The sequence below is a fragment of the Lutra lutra genome, chromosome 4, assembly GCF_902655055.1.
Source record: "Lutra lutra chromosome 4, mLutLut1.2, whole genome shotgun sequence".
Taxonomy (NCBI): domain Eukaryota; kingdom Metazoa; phylum Chordata; class Mammalia; order Carnivora; family Mustelidae; genus Lutra; species Lutra lutra.
Window position 1 is genome coordinate 189520455 of NC_062281.1, and position 24801 is coordinate 189545255.

The 24801-nt window shown below is 48.6% G+C and overlaps 1 protein-coding gene across 1 annotated transcript in view; it reads right to left on the minus strand.

Moving 5' to 3' along the window:
• Positions 1–24801, minus strand: part of DISP3 (dispatched RND transporter family member 3) — a 48666-nt gene that overhangs the window by 18867 nt on the left and 4998 nt on the right. Inside the window, exons 2-4 of the mRNA XM_047728325.1 lie at positions 9877–10981; positions 8785–9004; positions 356–492 (exon numbers count right to left, since the gene is read on the minus strand). Of these exons, the coding sequence (XP_047584281.1) occupies positions 356–492; positions 8785–9004; positions 9877–10978 (1459 nt within the window). The 5' untranslated portion in view covers positions 10979–10981. The remainder of the gene's footprint in view (positions 1–355; positions 493–8784; positions 9005–9876; positions 10982–24801) is intronic.

The following is a 24801-nucleotide window of genomic DNA, read 5'->3' on the forward strand; positions in this document are numbered from 1 at the left end:
AAAAGGGCAGCTGACCTGGGACTATAAAACATGCAATGGAATAATCCATAAAGGAGGGCCTGATATTCCAGACCCCCAGAACAAAATTTTTAGCAAGGAAACAATGGTCAAAGGGTACAAGGTTAAGCATGCAGGGTCCTGGGAGCAGGGGCCCTCAGTTATGGCTCGAGCTGAGTCTGGACTACAGTCCACCTGCCTGGGGTTGGAAGGTGATCTCTGAGCACCCCGCTCCACCAGCTCTGACACAGTGGATTCAAGACGTGGCATTCTGGAGAAGGCAGGCTTTAGTGGGACAGGAGCACACGGGGAAGGGGGAGGGGAGCTGGCTCCTGCTGGGCCTTCTGAGGAGGCCTACCAGAGCAGGAGGTGAGAATGTAGACGAGGGCCGCAATGCAGCTGCTGCTGATGAAGGCCAGGAGCATGTCATTGTTGAAGGTCCTGCGCACCTCATAATCAAAGAGGTCCGTCCCCCCGTACAGAACCTGGACTTTGCTGGAGGGGTGGAGAGGAAACACAGAAGTGGGTTGCAGATGGCTGTTGACACTTGGAGGAACAGGAGCTATCCACCTCTGTAGTAGCTCTTTATTTTGGCTCTATGTTGAATCACCTGGGGGCTTCCAAAAATCCTGATGTCCAGGCTGGACACTAGACAAATTAAACCCGAATTTTTGGGGTGGGGTCGAGTCATCAGTGTTTAATCCCAGGTGACTCAAATGTATGGCCAATGTTGAGACCCTGATCGACACAGACAATAATCAATCACTGTCGAATCCTTTGTCATCTCCAATCCTCAATATTCACTGCAAAATTCAAACCAGCTTCCACACAGCTATTCCATGTGTGGAGAATACAAGCTATTCTTAATAATAACAAAAACATAACCAGCTGATCACATTGAGTTTTAAAATACAAACAGGAGGGACATCTGCCTCTGGCCATGAAGGAGTGATAAGATGAGATCTAGATTTACCCTCCCCCTAAAATTAACAACAACAACAACAAAGAAAGAAAATATATAAAACGAGATTCTGGACATGAGACAACACAGGATGATGATACCTGAGAGATGAGAAGCAAAATGGATCCTGTGCTTATCTTCACTTATCACCTTGAGAGTTGCTGGGCTCCCATGCAGCATAATGGGTTATATATCTCATCCACCCAAAGGAGAGTGAAACTTTCCCAAACTTGATGGAAACTATAAGCCTGCTGATTCAAGAAGCTCAAGCAACTAACTCCAAGTACAAAAAAAAAAGAAAAGAAAAGAAAAGAGACCCCCCCCCACAAAAAAATCCCCATGAAATGACAACAATGCCCATCATAATCAAATTGCTCAAAACCAGTAATCAAAAGAAAGTCTTAAAAGCAGCCTGAGGAGAAAGACCCATCACATACAGAAGAACAAAACTAAGAATGACTTCTCATCAGAAACCATGCAAATGAGAGGACAATGGAACAGTACATTTTACCTATCAGGAAAAGAGCTGACCCAGAATTTTATACCCAGCAAAACTGTATTTCAAAAGCAAAGGCAAAATGAAGACTTTTTCAAATACACAAAAGTCCAGGACATCTGGACTACAAGAGATGTCAAAGGAAATCCTTCAGGTACAAAGGGAAGGATAACAGATGGAAACATGGATCTACACAAAGGAATGAAAAGAACTGGAAATAGCAATGGCATGAACAAATATGTAAAACTTTCCTATTACTTATTTAAGTCTCTTTATAAGATAATTGATCATTTAAGCAAAAATAATAATGTAGTGTGGTATTTATAACATGTATGAAAATAAAACACATGACAAAAATAACATAAAGTCCAGGAGGAAAGAAATGGTAGTATACCATTGTAAGGCTCTCACACAATATACAATATGTGTAACATCATCTGAAGGTATGCTGTGATAATCTAAGGTTGCATACTCTACGCACTGAAGCAAGCACCAAAATAAATAAAAAGTTATAGCTAAAAGGCTAACAAAGGAAATAAAATGCAATAATAAAAAATACTGAATTAGTCCAAAAGAAGGCAAAAGAGAGGAAAAGGGAAACAAAGAATGTATGACAAGTAGAATAAAATAAGAGAGACTTAAGTCTTACCATATTAGCAACTGCATTAGCTATAATGGTCTAAATACCCCAAGTAAAAGGCAAAGACAGTCACACTAACTTTAAAAAATCAAGACCTAGCTGCTACAAGAAATGATTTTAAGATTTTTTGAAGAATTTTTTTATTTAAGTAATCTCTACACCCAACGTGGGTCTCTAGCTCATGACCCTGAGATTAAGAGTTGCATGCTCCTCTGAAACCCACTTTAAATGTAGACACAAACAGGTTAAAATCAAAAGGATAGAAAAAGATGTGCCATGTTAAGTGAAAAGACAGTGGGAATAGTTATGTTAATAACAAATGAAGTAAATTTTAGAGCAAAGAATATTACTAGGGATAAAGAAGACAATTTCAAAATGATAAAGGGTTCAATTAATCCAGACAACACAATCAACCAATTTGACCTAATTGATATTTATTAAACACCTCACCCAACAATAGCAAAATCTGTGTTCTTCTTAAGGGCACAAGGGAATATTTAACAAGACAGACCACAATCTGGACCATAAAACAAGACCCAATAAATTTAAAAGGACCGAAGTCATACAAAGTATGTTCTCTGACCACAAAAGAATTAAATTAAAAATCAGCTACAAAATGATATCTGGAAAATCACCAAATATTTGGAAACTAAATAACATACTTTTAAGTAACCCATGTGTCAAAAAAAAAAAAAAAAGAGAGAGAGAGATCAGAAAGGAAAATAGAAAGTATTTTGAGGTGCACCTGTATGGCTCAGTAGGTTAAGTGCCTTTGGACTCAGGTTATGATCCCTTGATCCTGGGATCAAGACCGCATCGGGCTCCCTGCTCAGTGGGGAGTCTTCTTCTGGTTTTTTCCTCTCCCTCTGCCCCACCCCCCTGCTTGCGTTTTTTCTGTCTCAAATAAATAAAATCTTAAAAAAAAAAAACTATTTGAATTGAATGAAAATAAAAACACAACATATGAAAATTCATGGGATGTGCTAAAACAATACTGAAAAGGAATTTTATAGCAATAAATGCCTATATTGGAAAAGAAGAAAGGTTTCAAATTAATGACCTCAGCTTCTACTTCAAAAAGTATAACAAGAGAAAATTACATGTAAAATAGACAGATGAAAGGAAATAATGAAGATCAGAAAAGTTAATGAAAAACAACAAAACCAATAGAAAAAAAATCAAAGAACCCTAAAGCTAGTTTTTTGAAAAGAATAGTAAAATCGATAAACCTCTAGCCAGACTAATCATGAAAAAAGAGAAAAGATACACATGAAAGAGGTGACATCACTAGTTCCTATAGATATTTAAAAGATAATAAGGGAATATTATGAACCACTTTATACCAACAAATTTGACAATTTAAATAAAATGGACAAATTTCATGAAAGACTCAAAACTACCACAGTTCATGCAAGAAGAAATAGAAAACATTACTATCTCTATGTATCTTTTTTAAATGAATTTTTTTAAAGTTGAAATAGCCCTGTGTGTGTGTGTGTGTGTGTGTGTGTATTTTTTAAGATATGCAAATAAAGAAATAGATTGATGAAACAGAACATAGAGTCCAGAAATAAACCCACATATTTAAGAATAATAGATTTTTGTCCTAGGCGCAAAGGCAATCTTTGTTGAAGGGATGATATTTTCAATAGATGATGTTGCAACAATTAGATACCTGTATAGAAATATGTGGCATCTCCACACACTGGATTACTGCTCAGCATCTAAAAATAACGAACTATTGATACCTGTAACAACATGGATATAACTTAAAATAATTAGGCTGAAAGAGGTCAATTAATGAGTGCATACTGTATCATTCCAAGAATATAAAATTCTAGAAAATGAAAATCAGTATACAGTGATAGGAAATGGAAAGTGGTGCCTGAGGTAGGGCTGGACAGACAAGAAGGGGGAGGATGGAGTGATTAGCCAGGGTACAGAAGGAAACTTTTGGGGGAGGTGGTTATGTTCACCATCTTGATTATGGTAAAGGTTTTATGGTGTATTCATGTACCAAAACTAATCAAGCTGTAAATTTTAAGCATATGCAGCTGGGTTGTATGTCAATTATATCTCAATAAAGCTGTTTAAAAAACCAAATGGAACATTTAAAAGCCAAGTAGAAAAGATCTTTGGATTATCTACTTTGTTGAACTAAATAGGTTAATGGATCTTTCATTAGAGTAGAACACTGAAAGATCAAGCAACTCTTTAGTTATTAATTAATTCATTCATTCATTCATTTGTATAGCATTTATAGAGTGCCTTTGAAGTTCTAGGTCCTATCTTAGTTGCTGGCTATAAAAAGACACAGGCCCAAATTTTTACTCTCAGGTATAAAGGAAGACATGTATGTCATGGAAGACAGTATTCTTGCCAAGAACGACAAAAAGTCAGATAAAAAAATAATCTGAGGACAGTAGAGAGTATATGAGAATAATGAGGAAAGGAACTCCAGAAAGACTCTGGAAAGAGAACTTAGGAAAGGTAAATTGTCCTTCTGTGGCTGTTTTCATCCTGGAGGCATCTGCTGATTCTGAACACAGGCAGAAGGCTAAAAATTAAGTCTGGGAGTCAGATGAATTAGCAGAGTTTTGGGCAGAAACCTGTAGACCAGCAGAGTAAAATGTCAGTTTCTTTCTCAGTACTTGTACTGAGTACTGGAGCTGCAGGAAGCATTAGGCTAAAAGTCTAAGCAGAAAGCCTCTGAAAAAGTGACATGGAGTTTTGTTTTTGTTTTTGTAGTTTTGAGAAACAAATATTAGAGTTTGTAACCTGTCAGGGGAAAGAGTTGTGCAGAATACACCAGGCTCCCAGTTGAAAATTTTAGAGAATCAAGAGCAAACAAGAGGCAGACTAAGACTTTGCAGGGCTGCAAAACAGCCTTGACTCAGTGAAATGGTTGGCTACTTAAGGTGATCAGTTACAACTGTGCCTAGTGAGAGAAGGATAAACTTTCTGTGCATGAAAAAAATATCATCTGGACTTCTTTGTTTTTTATACACAATGTTCATCACTCAATAAAAATTACCAGGCATTAGGTGGCTCATTTGTTAAGCATCTGCCTTCAGCTCAGGTCATGATCCCAGGGTCCTGGGATCGAGCCCTGCATTGGTCTCCCTGCTCATCGGGAAGCCTGCTTCTCCCTCTCCCACTCCCCCTGCTTGTGTTCCCTCCCTAGCTCTCTCTGTGTCAATTAAATAAATAAAATCTTTTAGAAAAATTACCAGGCATACTCATAGACAGGACCACATGACCAAAAACCAAGTGAAGAACAGATTACAGAAACAAATCCACAAATTATCCCTATATCAAAAGTCAATGGATAAGGACTTTAAAATAATGATAATTAATATGTTTAAGGAGAGAAAGGATAATATAGACAAGTAAATAAAACTGAAGAATTTTGCCAAAGATTTAGATCAATAACAAAGGATCAAATGGAAATTCTCCACAGAAAAATGTAAATTAACCTTCAAATCTCAATAGACATTAATTAGCAGATTAGATATAACAGAAGACTGGAGTATAACAGTGAACTGGAATTTCTAAAACATAGAAGGAAATTAAACACAGAAAGTAACATATACCAGAACATAGAAAAAAAAAATTAAAACCTCAGGAAGAGCACTGAAAACACATGGAACTCAGTGAAAAGATCTAACATTTGTGTAATTAGAACCCTAAAAAGGAATCCTAAAAAGTAAAAGCAATATTTGAATAGGGAATACCCAGGAAACTCTTAAAACTGATGACAGTTATCAACCTACAGATTGAAGAAGTTCTGTGCACCCCAAGCAGAACAAATACAAAGAAAACTACACCAACATAAATCATAGTTTTCCCAGTCTTGCTGAAACCAAAGCCAAAAAGAAATCTTAAATGCAGCCAGAGAAAAAAGATAATTTTCAAAGGGGCAACAAAAATATTTACAGCTGACTTTTCCACAGAAATGATGGAAATCAGAACACAATGGACTAACAACTTGAAAGCATTAAAAGAAAACTACCCGTTTATAATTCTATACAAGCAGAAATATGCTTCAGAAATGAAAGTAAATTAAAGATGTTTTCTAGGCAAACAACACAATTTATCACCAGCAAACCTGCACCAAAAAAACACAAACAAACAAACAAACAAACAAAAAACCCTACTAAAGAGAGTTCTTCAGATACAAGCAAAAAGATTCCAGAGGGAAACATGAAGTTGTAGAAGGTAATGAAGAGCAACAGGGAAAGTAAATATGTGAGTAAATATAAATGAGTACTGACTCAGTAAAGTAATAGTGCAGTGTCTTATGGGGCTTAAATGTATATAGAATTAAAATGCATGCAACAAAATGCAAAGGCTGAAGGGATATAAGTGCAGTGAACATGTTCTAAGATTCTAGTATTATCAGGGAAGTAGTAAAGGAGATTATGTGTACTATTCTGCAATAAGTTAAGGTACATGTTGCCATCTCTTGGGTAACCAATAATAGAATAATAAAAGGATCTGATTATTCTACAAGAAGATACTGAAGTCAAGTCTACAGGGACTCTGCTTGTCACCAAACCTAATGAAGCTCTAAGGGGATGGGAAGGGGGGTGAGAGGCTTTTCTACGCAGGTGGAGGTTTTGACGCAGCAGCTGAACATATTACCCAGAAGGAACTGTCAGTATCTGAAACCCTAAAGATCCTCCTCAGCCAGCCCCTCCCAGCTTCCCAACCCAGCAAAGCACCTTTCTCAGGAACACCCCCATTTATTCATCCACCCACCCATCCCCTCATTCATTCCCAAGATAAATCCCTACTAAGGGGTTCCTGGCACAGGGGCTAGGCCTGTAGAAGTGAGCCAGGAACAATCCCAGTCTCGACCAACTCCCAGTCTACTGAAAGGTAACGAAACTAGACTTCCTTAAACTTTAATGTGCAAACAAGTCACCTGGGAATCCTGCAGGTCAAGGAAAGACCTGGAGAGTCTGCATTTATAACAAGCCCCCGGGTGATGCTGACGCTGCTGATCGAGGGCTGCCCTTTGAGAGACAAGGAATTAAACAACTAAAATACAGACTGTCAAGGGCCATGATGGAACTGTAGCTCAGAGAGGTGAAAGAACTCACTGGGACTGCCACAGCTAAGCGAAGTCGCTGTTAGGTGACCCCAGATATGTCTACCTCAGTGTATGCTCTTTCCTGCCTCCTGTAGAGAGAAGGAAGGGCATGGTGGGCTTTTGATCTGCCCAGGCTGTATCTTAATGGATGAACAGGGGTTTCCTTGGCAAAGAAGCATGACTGGGAGAAGGTTCCTAGTGCAGCAACTGGCATAAAAGCACAAAGGGTAAGGAGTCCAGATTAGAAAGCCTGGGTTTTGTTTTGTTTTTTGTTTGTTTGTTTGTTTTTGAGAGAGAGCATACGCAGAGAATCTTTTTTTTTTTTTTTAAGATTTTATTTATTTATTTGACAGAGAGAGATCACAAGTAGGGAAGAGAGGCAGGCAGAGAGAGGAAGGGAAGCAGGCTCCCCAGCGAGCACAGAGCCTGGTGTGGGGCTCGATCCTAGGACCCTGGGATCATGACCTGAGCCAAAGGCAGAGGCTTTAACCCACTGAGCCACCCAGGCACCCCAGAAGGAAGAGAATCTTAAGCAGGATCCACACCCAGTGCGGAGCTAATCTCAGGATCTTGAGATCATGATCTGAGCTGAAATCAAGAGTCGGATGCTTAACTGACTGAACCACCTAGGCACCCCAGAAAGCCTGGATTTTCATGTCATTCCACCATTTATCATTTTGGACAACTTCCTTAACTGTGCTGTGCCTCAGTTTCCTCAACTATAAAATGGAGATAATCAGAATGGCACCTACCTCGCTGGGTCGGTGTGAAGACTAAATGAGATGTGTATAAGGGTCTTTACCTGCTCTGTGCCACATGAATGTTAGCTGATTTTCACAGTCATTGTTCAATGTAGTTGTGCAAACTAATGGATGAGTAATGGAAGGAACAAGGGTATTTCAGGCAGAATATTTCCTCCTGTGTATGGGGCTGGCCTGTCAGGGCAAAGGACTGAGAAGCATTCCAGTTGTCCATCAGGACTGACAGATGAATAGCTAATGCCCTTTCTGGGTGAGGACAGGCCTAGCTGTATTTGTAGACACATACCCCAATGTCTGACGGACAACCAAAGCACTCACTGCCTGAGAGCACCTTCACATCTCTTGGCTCATCTCCTCCTAATGCCTCCAGAAGAGTATCAGGACTTACCATTCCCATTTTACAAGTAGGGAAACTGTGGCCTAGAGAAGAAGAGCGACTCTCCAACTATGTCCCTGGATAGTAGACGCAGAGAGGCTAATACTTCCTGGTCAAGAGTCTTCCCAGAAAGCCCTCTAGCACCATCTCAGGAGAAAAGCAGTACTCCACACCTCCAGAGGCAAGAGCTTCGGGACTCCCTGCCTCTGCCAAAGCTGTCATGTCCAGTACCCATTAGCACTGATCAAGAAAAGGGTTTATCAGCTGTCAGAGTGACAGCAAGGATGCACCTGGCTCTGCTCCTGATTCAGGAAGAGAGACTTCCTAGGGAGAAGGTTGAGAGCATGTGATCTGGGGTTTAGGAAAAAGAAGCCCGGGAAGATAGTTTCTTGCCTGAACACAGCCCTTTCCTGGTATACACAAGGGCAAATACACACTGGTGCATTTGGACCTCCTACCTAGTAGACTGCTTGGCCAGCATGGCCACGTAGGTGACCACAAAGCTCTGAAACTTGGCCCGCTGCTCCTCCCAGCGATCGTCCACCGAGTAGTAGTTGGGCAGGGGTGCTCCAAACAGGATCTCGCTGCGCAGGAGGGAGCTCTTGAGGTTTTCTGCGGAGAGGCCCTCGTCCACATACCAGTAGAACTCGGGGTGAGTCATGGCCAGCTCTAGGGAGCCTGCAAGGGCAGGGGCCCAAGGAACTCAGAGGATCAACACCCCCCAGCCCTCCATCAACATCACCCTGCCCTCCTCACCATCTAACTCCTCTCTAAGGAGGTAGGAATCTCCCCCTTAGGCTGCCTCCAACTGTCCCTAACGGGACAGAGAGAGGATTTAAAGAACTCACTAACCACGAGCAGCAGCTCCCCGAGATGTGCTCAGGCAGCCCCCAGTAAATTCACATTTTATTTGCATGTGAACTTCATCTGATACCAAGGCTCAGTCTTTGCAGTCCTAGAACTCCACCTTCCCATTGCAGTCCCCCTTCATCTCCCTAGAACCCTGTCCATGTGTCCCTTAAAAGGCACACCTAAGCTCCCAAGCCCCTTGACCATTCTCTAACCCTCTTCAAGTCTCATCCCCAAATTACCTGGAACTAACACCACCTTGGTCTCCCTTCAACCCCAGTCTCTTCCCCTAGTTAGATGCCCAGTCCTCTACCACCACTCCCAGGCTTCTCTCTAACCAGCCTCATGCCCAACCCCAGTCCATGCTTCCTCTAACTCCCAATTTCCCTCAACCCAGGTATGCGTCCAAACCTCCTTCTTTGCCTCCCTCGAATCCCATCTCACACCTAACCCTGCTCCCAGCCCTTCAACCTGTCACCTTCAGGTCATGCCCAGCAGGCAGCTCCAGCCTGACTCCGGCCCACGGCCAAGTCCCACCCCATCCTCCTTCAGCTGTGAGTTCAAGGCCAGGTTTCCTATGCGCCTCTAAAGCACCTTGTCTCAACCCCAGGAAAACCCAACCCCCAGCCTCACGGAAGCCCCGCCCCTTACGAGCCCCTCCCCACCCAGCCCCACCCCCAGCCACACACAGGTCTGCTCACCCCGGATATCAGCCAAGTCCTGGCCCATGCCATCATAGTAGATCTTGCCGCCTCTCTCAGTGGGAAAGAAATAGGTCATGAGCGAGCTGGGTGGGGAGCAGTAGGAGTAGGACCCTAGTGGAAGGTCTTTGAGCACCTCATGGGGCTTCCAGCAGAACTCCCGGAAGCCCGGGTGGTCCATGATCTTGCGCTCAATCTCGTGGATTGTGACCAGCCGCTCACTGGTGAAAATGTTTCGCTCTGCGTCGCCGCGGGCCAGGAAAATGAGCTCGATGCGCCAGTGCGCATGCGTCTGGGTGTTGGCGCTCACATAGGAGCGGGAGTAGTCCCAGCGTGAGGCACCTCGGCGGGCTCGGCTCTGATTGGCCGCAGCCACAGCAGGGGGCGGGGCGCTGGGTTTGCACTGCCCATTCTTCTCCAGCCTCTGGTTCATTGGGCCTTCACTCTGGTTGGCTGCCAGATCCGCCGGGGGTGGGGCCTCGCGCCGAAGACGCCCACTCCGATTGGCTTCTGGCTTCTGGTTGGCAGAAGTGTTCCGGGACAGGCCTGGGCGGTGGCTCCTTGGGGCCGCAAGGACTGCCCGTGGGGGCCTGGGGGCCGGCCGGGAGCGGTTTCCCAGATGCAGCTGCTGCAACTGCTCTGAGATAAGGCGCTGGAGCGTCTCAGAAGTGAAGTCGGCCAAGTCGCGCCGGTTGCGCCCCCAGGACCCAAACTGGGACTTGAGCGCCAGCGCCAGGGCGTCAAAGCGCTGGGAGGCCTCGTGGTTGCGGATCTCAAAGGCGTTGTAGGAGATGTCAATGTCCAGCGGCGGGTAGTAGAGGAACATGAAGGCTGACAGGGCCATGGGGATGCTGCAGCCCAGGAAGAGCACCAGCCCTGCACAGCACGGGTTTGTGAAAGCCCAGCCCAGGGTACTCCAGAAGCCCGAGGCCGGGGGCCGGGAAGGCAAGGTCCAACGCCGCCAGCAACACTGCCCTGCTTCCCCAGCTTGCGGCCCTGGCTTCTGACCCCTCCTCAAGGCCTCATCTGTTGCTTCCTCCTCCTCTTCCTGCTCCTCCTCTAGCCACACATCCTGCAGCAAAGGGTCATCCTCCGAGTCCATAGCCTACAGGAGACGGAGAGGGTCAGCAGGCTGGAGAGATGGAGAGGATGGTACCCCGTGGCTGCAGTTGCCCAGCCCTGGGGATTGACCCTGTCCACAAATACTACGATGGAATTACATCAAGCAGGCATTTAACTCAACTGAATCCCATCACTCATACACAACACAGAAAGAAAAAAAAAAAAGTTATTTGTCCATCACCTCCCCCACCTAGATCTTGACTTTCGAGGTCACAGAAAAGGGAGAATCACAACCCAGTTGCAAACATAAGAGACATCCCTTCCCATGTAAGGACTCTTCGAAGGGAACTTTGACTGCACATGATTTCCCAGCTTTTGCTTCATGCTCTGATTTTAGAACTCAAGACCAATGTGAAGTGTTACTCCATTATAATCACTTTTATTTAATCAGCAACTCTGAGGTACCTTGCAGAAGTATCAAGGTAGAAGGGAAAGAACACGATCTTTGGAATCAGATGGACCCGAATTTGGGTCCTGGTCGTTTGAACCTTGGCAGCGTGGAAAATCTCTCCGAATCTCAGAGTCCTTGTCTATAAAACAGAGGTGGCCATCCCTGCCCCACACTATTGCAAGGTAGGTCAAGGGTTGGAGCACGCTGCAGTCTGTGCAGTATATTACTCATTATCTGTCACATAAATGGATTTCTTTGCTCCCCTCTGGGGGCCGTCATGTGCTCAGCTATTGCCATGGGGCTGTGCCAGAGCTAGATGCCTGTCACGGCGCTCCTCAAGAACTCTCCATGGCTCCCCACCCCCTCTTTGGGACGCTGCAGCTGCAGCCACTGTTTGTCAGACTCAGACCACTTAACATGCAGCTCCAGCAACGTCAAACCTTTGGGCATGAGCCGGGGCCAGGCATCTGTCTCCCCAAGACTTGGGCACAAGCAGCAGGAGGGCCTGGCAGGAGAGGGCAGGCTGGGCAGCCTGAGGACTCCAGCAGGGTGGCCCGAAGGCAGGAGGCCTTCCAGCATCCCCGGGCATGGCCTGTCCCCCTTGTCCCTCCTGTCCTCTGTTTGGACGGAGAGAGACTCATTATCAAGTTAGACGCCAGGCATTGAGAAGAGGAAGCTAATTATGCCAGAGCTGGCTAATTAATGCTGCCTTTCCTATTAACATTCTCTAGAGTGCTCCATTTCAATTAGACGGTCTGTCCAGGAAGAGAGGGGGCTGCCGACAGCCCAAAGAAAGTGAGGAAGAGAGGGTGAGGGGAAGGAGGGAAGCAGAGACAGAGAGACAGGAAACAGGAGAGATGAGAGACAGTTGGAAAGAGGAGACAGAGAGGAGAGTGGAATTGGGTGGGGGTGGGCAGAGATGGGAATAAGGAAACAAAGGGAGAGAGAAATAGAGTGGGGCGAGGGTAGGTGGGAAAGGAGGAGGGCAAAGCAGAAGACTTGAAAGGGAGAGAGGCCCAGAAGGGGTGGGAACAGCTCGTGTAATATGCAAGATTCCTATGATGAGATAATCAAACTTTCCATTTGCCATGCCCTAAAGCAAGCCTGCCGAGGGGATGCTATTTGCTCCGGGCGCAATTTGTATTAGCAGAAACTCCTGAGTATGAACCAGAGGGAGCTCAGACTCTCCCTATCTCCAAAAGGCAGAACTAAGTCGGCCTTTGGAGGTGGGGGCAGGTGGGAGCCTTGGCACCACTCCCAGCCTTGGAAGGAGGATGCTGATGGCGTATGGTGGAGGAACTGGGGTCACTTTTGCCTTTTTTCTGGGGTCTACCCACCCTGTCCCCAGCTTTCGGGGTGTACAGTTTATAATATATTGATGTGTGGTGGTGGTGGTCCAAGGCCAGGATTCTGGGTTACAGCTTCATTCTTTGAGTGATTTGGGGGATCCTCTAACCCACTGCCTGCACCAGGAATGCCACTCCCTTCCCCAGGTGTCTGAGTCTAAGGCATCTTTCAAGGTCTTGCTCAAGTGTCACCTCTGATAAGAAGCCTTCCCAGATCTGAAGCCCCCAGCTGCCTGCCTAAGCTTCTCACCACACCTGGGGGGGGGGGGTAAAAAGTACTTAGGGACACGGAGGGAGAGGCAGAATGTCAAGAACTATGGCTTTGGAGGCAGACAGACCTGGGTGCCGATCTCAGCTGTATGACTTAGGGAGGCAGGGTAGCCGTCCTGAGCCTCGGGTTTCCCATCTGCAAAACGGGGCTAACAATACCCTTCACAAAGGTGTTTGAATGATGTATATGGCAGGCTGACCACAGGGCCTGGGAAAAGACTGCTACTTTTCTCTTATGCTCTGCTTCTTCCCAAAAGCTGTGAACTCCTACAAGACCCGCATGGCCCTTTGCGTCTGCCACAGATGGCCACAGCAATCTCTCTCATCTCATGTGTTTTCTCATGGTATGACTGAGACTTCTCCCATCTGGAAGTAGTGTCTGCATTCCTTCCCCTTGAATCTGTGGGATGGTGGTGGTGGTGTGGAGACCACAGCAGAAGTGGTGCTCTGAGATGTCTGAGACAAAGGGAAAGGCAGCTCCCCCCGGGCTCTCTTGGGACACATTGTCCTTGGAACCCAGTTGCCATGCTAGGAGGAAGCCCAGACTAGCCCAGGAGGAGAGACGACAAGTAGGAGCTCCTCTAACAGCATCAACCACAGGACACATGGGTAAAACACCTCCAGTCAAGGAGTAACCCAAGCCTTCAAGTCTTCCCAGCTAAGACCCAGGTACCGTAGAGGAGAGCTAAGCCACCCTCTCCTGTGCCCTGTCCTGACCCACAGAGTCCATGAGCATAATGCATTGGTTATCATACATCCCTAAGCTTGGAGATGACTGCTGACATAGCAACTGGGATAATTTGCAATGGGGCCCTGTCCCCTACGTGTGACTCTATGCCCTGCAGACAACATTTGCTGGATTTAAATGACCAGAAAATTGGGCACAGCCATTCTTCCTCCTGGTGAGAGCACCACAGCTGGGTGGACATGAACTCCAAGAGAGCAGGGACTTGGCTGTTATGTTCCCTGCTGGGTTCCATGTGGCCTAAAGTACTTGGTTGGGGGGTGGGGGGTAGTGATCAGTGCTTAGTAGATACTGTTGAATGAAAGAAGGCAACCAAATCTCTGGAGAATCTGAGTTAGATATTAGATAGGACCTCCCCCTGCACAGAGGATAGTCACTCAACAATACAAACACATGGCTGAGAGTGTGGTGACTTCTTCCTTGTGGGGGGGGTGGGAAGGATCTTGAGGAGGATGAAACAGACAAGCAAGAATTAGACTCGATGAGTTGTCTATGGCGCCCCCTGCCCCCTCCATGCCCACCTTCTCAGTCCACCCCTGAAAAGAAAAGCTGTCATGTAGGAAATGACACAAGAGAGCCACACCGGCTTCAGACCTGGCTCAGCCACCAACTTTCTGTGTGGCCCTGGGCATGTCCCTCCCTTCTTGGGGCCCTGTCTCGCCCATCTGGTCCTGGGATGGTGAAGATCCAGGTCCTGCTCAGTGTGACATCCCTACAAATTGCTGAGAAGTCTCAGTCCGTAGGCCAATAAGGGGGGGGGGGCGAGATCTGAGAGACACCCCCCCCCCCAAGCCCAGGGAGGCCCAGCTGGCAGGTGGGGGGTTGAGAGCAATGCCTCAGTGGGCAACCACCTCCCTGGGCCCTTCTACAGGGCGGGCAGCAAACTGCACACTTATTTTCCTTTTTCAAATGATGGGAATTGATTAGCTTAGCAAGAAGCTCCAGCTGCTCCATGGAAAGGAGCTAAGGGCGGCTCCACAGTGCCCGTCATGAGCTGACTGCCATCGCGACGTTATGGTCTCCCATTAGGGTCGGCTCTTGGGGTGTGCTTCTGCTCAGTAACTAATGTCCTCTCTCCCGCACTCTCTGTCACACACACACACACACACACACACATGCTCACTCACAGAGGTGGCCAGAATTAAACTCTGGGCCTCCCAGGAGCCCGTGAGCCAAGGGGCGCACACATCCACAGAACAAGCTCTCCTTCCTCTTGGGAGAAGCAAGAGGGGCAGCTGCCTGCAAGGAATGGCAGACCCTCGGGGCCTGGGGAGGAAGAAGCTGGCCCAGTTTTAAGGGCCAAGTGTGGGGCAACCCAAAGCCACATTTGAAGTATAACCTTAATTTTATAACAGAAAAAAAATTCTGCATGTAGACGCATTAAAAAAAATTTATAGTGGTTATCTCAGTCTGGGAGGATTATGGGTGATTTTTATTTTCTTTTTTATACTTGTCTATTTCCAATTTTTCTGCAGTGATCAGGTGCAGCCTTACTTTCAGAGTGAGGAATCACTGTTATTTAAAAATAGAATGTGTGTGTGTGTGTGTGTGTGTGTGTGTGTGTGTCTGTGTCTGTGTATATGGAAGAGATTTGGGTAACAGCCTTCAACTCTTTGAGGAGTTACTATAATCAGCCTGGGAAGAGGGTTCTGTCCACTAAGGAGAGAAAATGAGGAGGGGTGACTGAGTTGCAGCAGAAGAGACCCTGGTTAGACAGCAAAAGGAACTGGCCAGTGCCTGATGAGTGAGTGAGTATGGAAATTTCCTGCTCCCCTGAGATGAACAGAAAGGTCTTGAAAATGAACAGGGAGTAGATCATAGCTCCCTGGCCCCAGAAGGGACGTCAAAGCACAGCCAGTCCAACTCCTTCATCCTCCAGCTAGGGAAACTGAGACCCAGTGAAGAGAAGGGACTTACCCAAGGTCTTATTTCAGTGGCAGAGGGACTCTTGGCTTGGAGTGCTCAGTCTGCTCCATCGTCAGATTCGGGGGAGGAGGGGTTGGCAGTCCCTGGGAACAACCAGGCATGTGCACCCAAAGAGCCAAATGGGGAAGCTATTTTTAAGGTCTAGGGAAAGAAACATTCTTCAAGTCCCAAGCCAGATGGACTCCCCCACCTGGATAGAATGGGGCTTTGATGGGAGGCAGTGTTGCCTCAAAGACACCTCCAGCCCCCTCCTTGCTCTCCTGTAGAGCAACTCCCAGGGATGAGACCCCATGCCAGAGACTGCCTGCAACCCTGATTATAACTTCCCTCCTCCCCGCAACGGGGACAGAAACCTTCCTTCTTCATTCCCTTATCCCAGCCAGACTATTAAAATGTAATAAAAAAGATCACATTAGACATGCAGATTTGACTTAAAATACGTATATGTATATATAATTTAACGGCAATTAGGAGCTAATCAGCTTTTTCTTCCTGTCTTGGGGTGTTTTGCCTCCCTGGTGCATGCAGCAGCACTGGTCCTTGGAAACATCTTGGGGTCTTTGATTCTCCTACCCTTCGGCTGAGCAATTTGGGAGCAAGTTCAAAATGAGATAGTTTGTGCTGAACAGCTCCATTTTCCCCTGACGCTGGAGCAGGGACATTGTGTCCTTCTCTGCTTCCTGATTCTGGGTCTGGTCCTTTTGCGAATTCAGCTCATCTGAGGCAGAGAAGGGAGGACGAGGGAAGGGAGGTCCCTCCTGGACAGCAATGTCCTAAGTCCTCATGCCCCATCTTTTGAGAATCTGCAACCCTCCCCCACCCCCGCCAGAGGCCCCAGCTCTGCGCCAGCCATCCTGAATCCCAAGCCTTTCCCCAAGACTGGGGCACTCCATCTCAGGCCAGGAGACTGCAGAAGTATTAGAGACAAGGTGGTGAAACTGGGGCCATATCACACAGACAGGGGGAAGACAAGAGCCCAAGGTGCTCAATGCGGGAACTGCCACCCATGAAGATAATCATAGTCTAATAATCCACTGCTTGTCTACCAAGAGCAGGTGCTCTATCCACTCTCTCTGGTACTCACATCAGCCCTGCAAGAGAGGCATTACGAGTGTCCCCGTAGGACAGCCAGTAAACAGAGAGGTTAAGTGACTGCCTTGTGGTCACACAGCAAATAAGGGGTGAAACTCGAGTTTGAACCTCAGATCTTCAGATTCTGACACCCATGATCTTTTTCTCCTTTGAACCTTAGGTCTTTGGATTCTGAGGCCCATGATCTTTTCTCCATTCCAGGTAGCCCTTAAGTTCCTTGAGAGCTGAGATGTCAATACCCATGGAGGAAACCTACAGCTCTTTAACAAGCCTACACCGGCCCCACAAGACCCCAAATCACTCAGGTGTCATCAATTCTGTTTCCGGTACATGACAGCTCAAGGCATGACTTAAAGAAAGTCCCCACCAGTCTCAGAAACCTGGTCTTCCCTTCAGAGGGAACATGGACTGGTGGTTAATTTTCTGTGGCTGGGCCATGGGACGCCCAGACATCGGACCAATGTGTGGTTGTGGAGACTGAGTAAAGCAAAAGACCCTCCTTAATGTGGGCTTCATCCAATCAGTGGAAGACCTGAAGAGAATAAAAAGGCTGAGTGAGAGGGCACTTCTTCTGTTGGCTGCTGGAGCTGGGGCTTTGGTCTTTTCCAGCCCTCAAACTCTGCCTAAAACATTGGCTCTTCTGGGTCTCAAGCCTGCTGGATTTCGGGCAGGAATTTACACCATTGGCTCTCCTGGTCTTCAGGTGGCCCATTGCAGACCGTGGGACCTCTTAGTCTCCATACTTACCTGAGCCAATCATTTTATCTATATCTATCTATCTATCTATCTATCTATCTATCTATCTATCTATCCATCTATCTTATCTCTAATCTACCCATCCAGCCATCCATTCATCCATCCACATCACATCGGTTCTGTTTCTTTCTAATACAATTTCCCTAGAGGCAAAGTGGGGGTCATGCAGGGAGCCCCAGCTCAGCAGCTAGATCTTAGGTGTCTCCTGGAGTCTTCTCTCAAAAAGCCCCACGTCTTACCCAGCATCTCAAATGAAAATGGTTAAAGGGCCAGGGAATGGCCTCCAAATCCGTAGACAGAGGGGCATAGCTAGGTGGCTCTCAGGATACGTCTGAGCCCTTCTCTAGCAAGAGGACCCGAAATCCCCCACCCCTATCCTCCCTGCCCCGGGCTTGAGAGAAACCTGACTTTGCAGCTGTTGCTAAAGCAAGCACCTGCACCTACACCCCTCAGACCTCCTGCCCCCCAAGAAACACCAGCCTCATTAACTAAATGTGCCAGCAGAGGGCAGGAAGTTCGAAGGGATGCGCATGGCCACTTTCCACAAAGAAAATCTGGGCTTATTTACCAGGAGTCAGGAGGGGTGGGAGAGGGAGTTGCAGGGGCTCTGCGGTGAGCCTGTCTAGCCTCTCATTTCCCAGAGCTGGGCGGGCTGCGGCGATGGGGCTCATGAAGGACAGCTGGTCTCCCCGGGTTGACAGCTGGTGAGGAAACTGGGCACTGACTCGTAAGCCCAACAGCTCAATATATATCCGGCAAACAAGCTTTGCTCTGGTCAATATATCACCCGGGGAAACGTCCCAGCCAGCACCAGAGGAATCCAGTATTGATGGTTATAAGAGCACCACAACCCTCTCCCATTCTGTGTTCTCTCTAGTGGGCTCAGGGGGACAGAACTCATCCCCCCCATCACTAAGAAGATTATGGGGTACTGAGAGCACCAGGGCCTGATTCTGGGGGGTGACAGTGGGGAACTAAGCACGGACTTTGCAGTCCGATAAACCTGGGTTCAAACCTCTGCCTCCCTCTGGGGGCCTGGGGTCTCAGTTTCTTCATCTGTATAATGGCAATGGTGACACCCTGCTCGCTGAGTCACAGCTGCTAGTATGATCGTGATGAGCTTCAGAGATGGGGAGAGCCCCAAATCTGGCCCCTGCTCATGAGCAAGGGTGGAAGTTGGCCAGAGCCAACTCTTATTCTCCACCACCTTAACCCTCTGACTTTAACATGGGTCAGGCACCAGGTGCATCTGTTCAAATGCAGATTTCTAGGCCAGACACCAGGTCCAGTCAATCAGACTCTATGGGGACAGGGTGGGGGCGATGGGTGGGGTGAGGCCCAGGAACTTGTAGTCATACCATCTCCCTGGGTGATTCTGCTGCAGGTGGTCCAGGATCCTTTGAAAGACCCTGCTACCCTTGGTCCCTTCCCCAGTCCCCAGTGACTTCTTCAAAGAGGTGGTCTAACCATTGGCATTTCCCTGGCCCGGGCGTCACACTTGCCTCTCTGCAGGCTTGCCATACCCCTGGTCCTGAGGATGGACTCAGGCTCCTGGGTCTCTGGCCAGGGCTTACTCCTCCAAGCGCCTCTTCCTCCAGCGGTGGGGAAGGACGAAATGACAGCCTCTGGGCCAGGAACAGGATTCTATGTCCAGGGAGAGGGACCCAAACAGACTGCCCAGATCTGCCAACCAGCTCTTCAACAAGCAGTGAAAGGAAATAGAAGGCCAAGGGGCTTACGGTCTGGCAGAAGCTGTGTGAGGGGCTTGGGCAGGGAGCTCTGATTCCACCAAGCACTGCCAGGTGCCCAGCGCTGGTCACTTGACTTATCTATGTCATCTCTGATCCAGCCGCGGCTCTAGGAGGCAGGGTGCACGGGTTGGGGGTGGCTGTGGTCTGGGCCTCTGCAGGCCAATGTCAGAGCCCCATCATTTTAGCCTCTGTGTTCTACTGCTAGGGGGTGTTATAACCAGACTGACCCACTTTTGCCTGCCTCCCCCCTTCTCCCCCCACCTCTTGCCGCCCAAGAGTTCAGGCCTCATGGCCCAGACCCATCAGTCCTGGCTCCTGGAGCCCGCCAAGAAGCCTTGGCATCTCTGAAGAAAAGGCAATGAAAGCTTAATAAAATGAGTAACACAGCCAGGCCCCTGGATGTCCCCTTGCCTGAAGGGTCGGAAGGTTCCTAAAAACCTCACTATATGCCTTAGGCAACGTGTCCCCCTCCCACCATCTCTTCCTCACCCCCTGTCCCTGGCCATTGTCTGGACTTCAGTGTGAGCCCGGAGGACCCACTGGGCCCGGTGGCCAGTCAGCAACCCAGCCCCCGGACCGCTAGGTGAATAAAAAAATAAAAATAAAAAGATCCCCACAAAATACGACCAATAACCATGGCCATAAAAGCCAAATTGGATTTCTTCGTAGATGATGAACTTGGGGTCCTTCTCTCTCTCTCTCTCTGAGACCTGATTAACAAATATGTAAAACAATTCCCCTATCATCTCTGGCTCCAGCCAGCTCTCCTGGCAGCTCGAAGTTCAGGGACAAGGAAGGAGGCAGAAGCAAGGATTGCTATGGGGGCAGTAAATGCGGCCCCAGGGGCTGGGATTAGGGATGTCCCCTCCCACTGGCTGTGTGACTGAGAGCAAGTTGCTTACAACCCCTGAACGGTGGTCCCCCATCTGGGGAGAGATGCTCTCAAACCCTCCCTCTTTGGATTCTCAGCCCTGCTGTAAGACACAGAGACAAAGGCTAGGGAGAGGGCTCCCTTTCATCCCATTCAGAAGCTGTTGTACAACTGGGCGCCTGGGGACATGCAGGGAGGGTCCTGCTGTGACACCAGCTAAGCTTTGCTGGGACACAGCAGGTGGCCACCTGTCAGTTCTTAGCTCCAGGGTGACTTTGGAGACTCTATCCCTCCCCTCCTCCCAGCATACCCAGACCACATCTGTGGGTCCAGGGACATGGCAAGACCCTTCTCGGCCCCTCACCACAAAAGACAAACTCGGGAGTAAACAGGAAGCTAAAAGATGCAAAGCACATAATGCAAAGTGCTCAGATCCACAGAGAGGTCACAACAAGTGGCCTGGGATGGAGCTCTAAGAAGGCTGGACCACAGCCTGACTGCCCAGGGCTGGGGGGGGGGGCGGGGGCGGGAAGGGTGAAACCTCAGGGCTCCCCCAGCCCCTGCTGCCAGACTTGGGGCTTGCGGAGGGACAAGGGGGCCAGCACCGGGTGAGAGAAACGCAGCACGGAGATGCTGGAGGCTCCTTGTGTCCCCAGGCCAGAGCCACCACTCTCCCGGCCCCTCCCCCTCCCATCCTGGGGGACGGAATGGGTCTTGTATCTATGCAGCAACTTAAACAGCTTGTAGATCATTTTCACAGAGGTTTCCAAGTCTTAGGAATCATTTCTAATTCGCAAACAAGAAAAAGGAGGCTAAAAGAAGTAAAGGGATTTATTTGAAGCAGATTTCTGATAAGCCTGATACTCTTCTCACTATAGTCGATTTTATTTGAGTCTCACATGTTTGAAAACTCAGTCCTCCTGGTCCCCACTGGTGTGCACACCTATGAGCTCCTTCTTGCTCTCTTCTTGTCTCTCTCTCTTGGTGTCTGCCCCCAGAGTTTTCTGGCTCCAGTCTAGGCTCAGCTCTGGCCCCAGGGAAGGGAGGAGGAAAGCGTCAGGGACTAACAAGCAAGTTCATCAACTTGGGGGTCTGGGTGGAAACGCAGCTCCGCTGCCCGCACAAGTCAGTGGCTCCAGGGGAAGGGCTTCCTGGCTACCCTGACGATGGGCAGCTCGGGTACCTATAGTGGGGGTCGAGGGGTCAGTCTCGGAGGGGTACCTTGTACCCATGCATACATGAGGCCAGCACAGAGGCCCCTGACAGGGTGGGGATCTGACACTGGCTCTTAGCCTCAGCCCACACTCCGTGAAGGTGCGACTACCTACAGAGACAGGAATTGAGGGTCGGAGCAGAGCGGCTGGAGCAGAGGGCCGGGGAGGGAGAGCAGATCTCCAAGTATCCTCCTCCTCAACTCTGTTGCCTTTCCCATCAAACGCTTGGGAGATTCAGGCCCCCGGGGAACTAACAGCTGCTCCCAGCCCCAGAGGCCAGGAGAGACCCCAGTGAAGCTACCTGGGCTCAAGAATCTCAGTCCCTCTCGGCCCCACCCCCACCTTGCTCGTGGCGCAGTGTTATCCCGAGTCAGTGGGAACTCTCCCCCAATCCTGTCACAATCACGGGGCTCTGTCTCCTATCTGCTTGGGCTCTCAGGCTAGTCTTCCTTCCCTTTGTCAAATGGGAGAGCTGGACTCAAGGAGCTTTCAGATACACTGTCCAGTTGTCATTTGGAGTCCACAAAGGGCCAGGACAGAAAAGTGGGACAAGAGAGAAAATAGGGTGGCTTAGGGCTTAGGGAGCAGCTAGGAAGGTGAAGAACATCGCAGATTTCTCAGGGTGCTGGGACCGTTGCCTCTATCAGCTTTGCAGCAACCTGGTTCCGATCTGTGCCATGACCAGAGCCAGAGGGGCCCTGTGACCAGAGGGTCCAGCAGAATGGGGGGTGGGTAGAAGTGAGAGGACAAGGTTCAAGGACTCAGGCTCAATCTCCCTGATCCTGTTCTGACGGCTGCTGTGGGGACAAGAACAGGTCCCTTCCCTTTGTCAGCACTTGGCGTTAGGCTCTGTCAAATCCGGGGCCTGGCTGTCAAAGCCCACTTCCCATTCATTCACTCATTCCCTAATTCATTCATTCACTGTCTTCCTTCATTCACTTATTGGTGCTCGCTCTTTAAGATAGAGACTTGCTGTTAAATCGTCTTTACTTGAACTCCTTTTCCCCAGAAGTCTCTCCAAACCTTCCCACCCCAGATCTGTTCTAATGCTCACTCATGCCCAAGATATGCCTCTTGGCTGACACATCCCTGTTCATCACGAACTCCTGACTCTGTTACTCTGGAACCATCTGCTCAAAGCCTCTGGAAGCCTGGGTCAGAAAGTCAGGAACCCTTACAAGGAGCACGCAGCACCTGCTTCCCGCAATGCTTCTCCAGCTTCTCTGCTGGAAGAAGGGAAGGCGGGGTCTCCTCCTCTGGTCACTGACACTGCTCCAAAGCCTGACTTCTCTCTAGCTTACCCTAATGCATCTCAGTCCTGGAGGGCAGAGAGGAACTGAAACCAACATCCTGCCTTTGGGAAGTCACAGGATGATGCTTCAAAGCCAGCAAATACTTTTCAACCAGGGATTCCATACATGTGGTCATGTCCAGAGGGATCCAAGTCCCAGCTGTGTCTACATGGAATGAAAAGGGGGAAACATCTGGAGGAAAGCCAGACAAGGCCTGCCAGTCTGCCAGATGTTGCACACATCTGGACATCTGAAACATGATCCGTGTGGCTGCTTGGCAGTCAAGAAGCAAATGGTCTACCCATGTCTCCCTGTCAACTAGGACACAGCCCCATACCTACAAATTGCTCAGATTACCGAAGGGTCCAAAGGCACTTTGGCTGCAATCTTAAGAGACCCAAATCAAGTTAATACAAAGGCCAAAGCTTCGGTCATCGTATGGTGGCTGCTCTTACGACACCTGAGTCCAGCCTGCCTGCGTTCCACTGCTCACCGGCAAGCTGCTTCATCTCTCTGCGTTTCACATTCCTGCTCCTCAAAGTGGAGTAATAATAGTGATGTCCTCATAGGCAGGTATGAAGATGGAGTTGTAACAGCTCTAAGCTCTAAGCCAGTGCCTGGCAGGTAGAAACACTCCAAGTATGTTGGCTGTTCTTAGCATCATCGTCATCATCGGAGGCGTCACCTTGCAGAGCCCTCCCAGCCAAGAGCATGCGAAATCCTCCGGAGAGTACAAAGGCCAAAATGGGGGAGAAGGACACATGCCCCTCCCCAAACATCCCAGGAACACCAGTTCGCCAAACCCTTTGCCCAACTCAGCCCCATCTAAGCTGCCTTTCCCAGAGACAAGAAGATCCCCACATTCTCAACCGTGATAGGAGTGGCGTCCAGCTAGGAGTACTGTCTCCCCTACTGAGAAGGTTTGGCACTGTCCAGGTGCCAGGATATGCGTCAGGTGCCTGGGCAGATGGCTGGGCGGGGATGAGCCTTCCCTACCACACCCCATCTCCCAACAAGACATCAAGCTGGGAAGGTCACCCAAGCATGCTGCAGGCACCGCCCATGGGAAGCTTTTCTCCTGACCCTGGAATGACTGCTTGATTGGATCATGTCCTCTGAACCCCAGAGGATACCTGAGTCCCTCTTTTACTTCTGGCAGGAGACCTAGAGGAGCCATCATTTTCCTCCATCACTTCTGCTCCAAGTAGGAGATGCTGGGTGGGGATGGGAGACTCTGGTGAGCCCTACAAGGACAGAGACAGGCTTTTCCACTTCTGCGCCCAGTGTCTGGCACACAGTGGGGCTGCCTGGGCAGACACATGTGGGATGGGGGACTAAGGAGAAGACTTTTTCAGGTAGAGGAGGTTTAAGCCTCTGGACACTGTCTCCCAGGATATCACTCCCTGGTTCAAGGAACATCCCCTGTAAGAGTCCTAGATGGCACCCGCTGGCATCAGAATCCAAGCCACTCCTTCTCATTGTTCCCGCCACCTCCTCTTTTCCAGTGGTCACGTTCACTGCATAAAGCAAGACCCTAGATCTGCCACGTGATGGCTTTTTCTGAATTTCCCAGGTTCCCAGTCTGGTTCCCTCAAAGGGAGGAACAAAGGAAGGAAACAGGATGCTAGAATCAAGGGCACACTCTAGGGGTTCCGCCTGCCCAGTGGGTTTCCCCCTGAGTTCAGGGAGAAACATACCCAGACCCGACACTTTGGTAAAGTCCCCCAGGGAATGGTCCCGGGACCCCGAGCCAGGTTTCTTCCTTCTAGGTTTTGGCAGAGACACAGTTCTTCCTGGCACAAATGCCAGCAAGCGTGACAAGACCTAGAGTTATAGTATAAATAGCTTGCTGCTGCCCATCAGCTCCTCCTTCCCTTTGGCTTTGGTTCCAGACTCTCCCCCTTCCTACCCACAGAATAAACTTGCCAATGGGGGGGGGTTCTGTGGGCTCCACCTACCTCCTGGTTACCTGTATGACCTTGGGCGAGTGGGTCAACCTCTCTAGCCTCCGTCCCTTCAGCTGTGAAGTGGAGTAAAAACACCTACCTCTGGGTTGTTGTGGGGATTCCATCAATTAATGTGTGTAAAGCATTTAGTACAGTGTCTGGCACATGACAAATATTCTGTATTGTGATGATCATGCACAGTT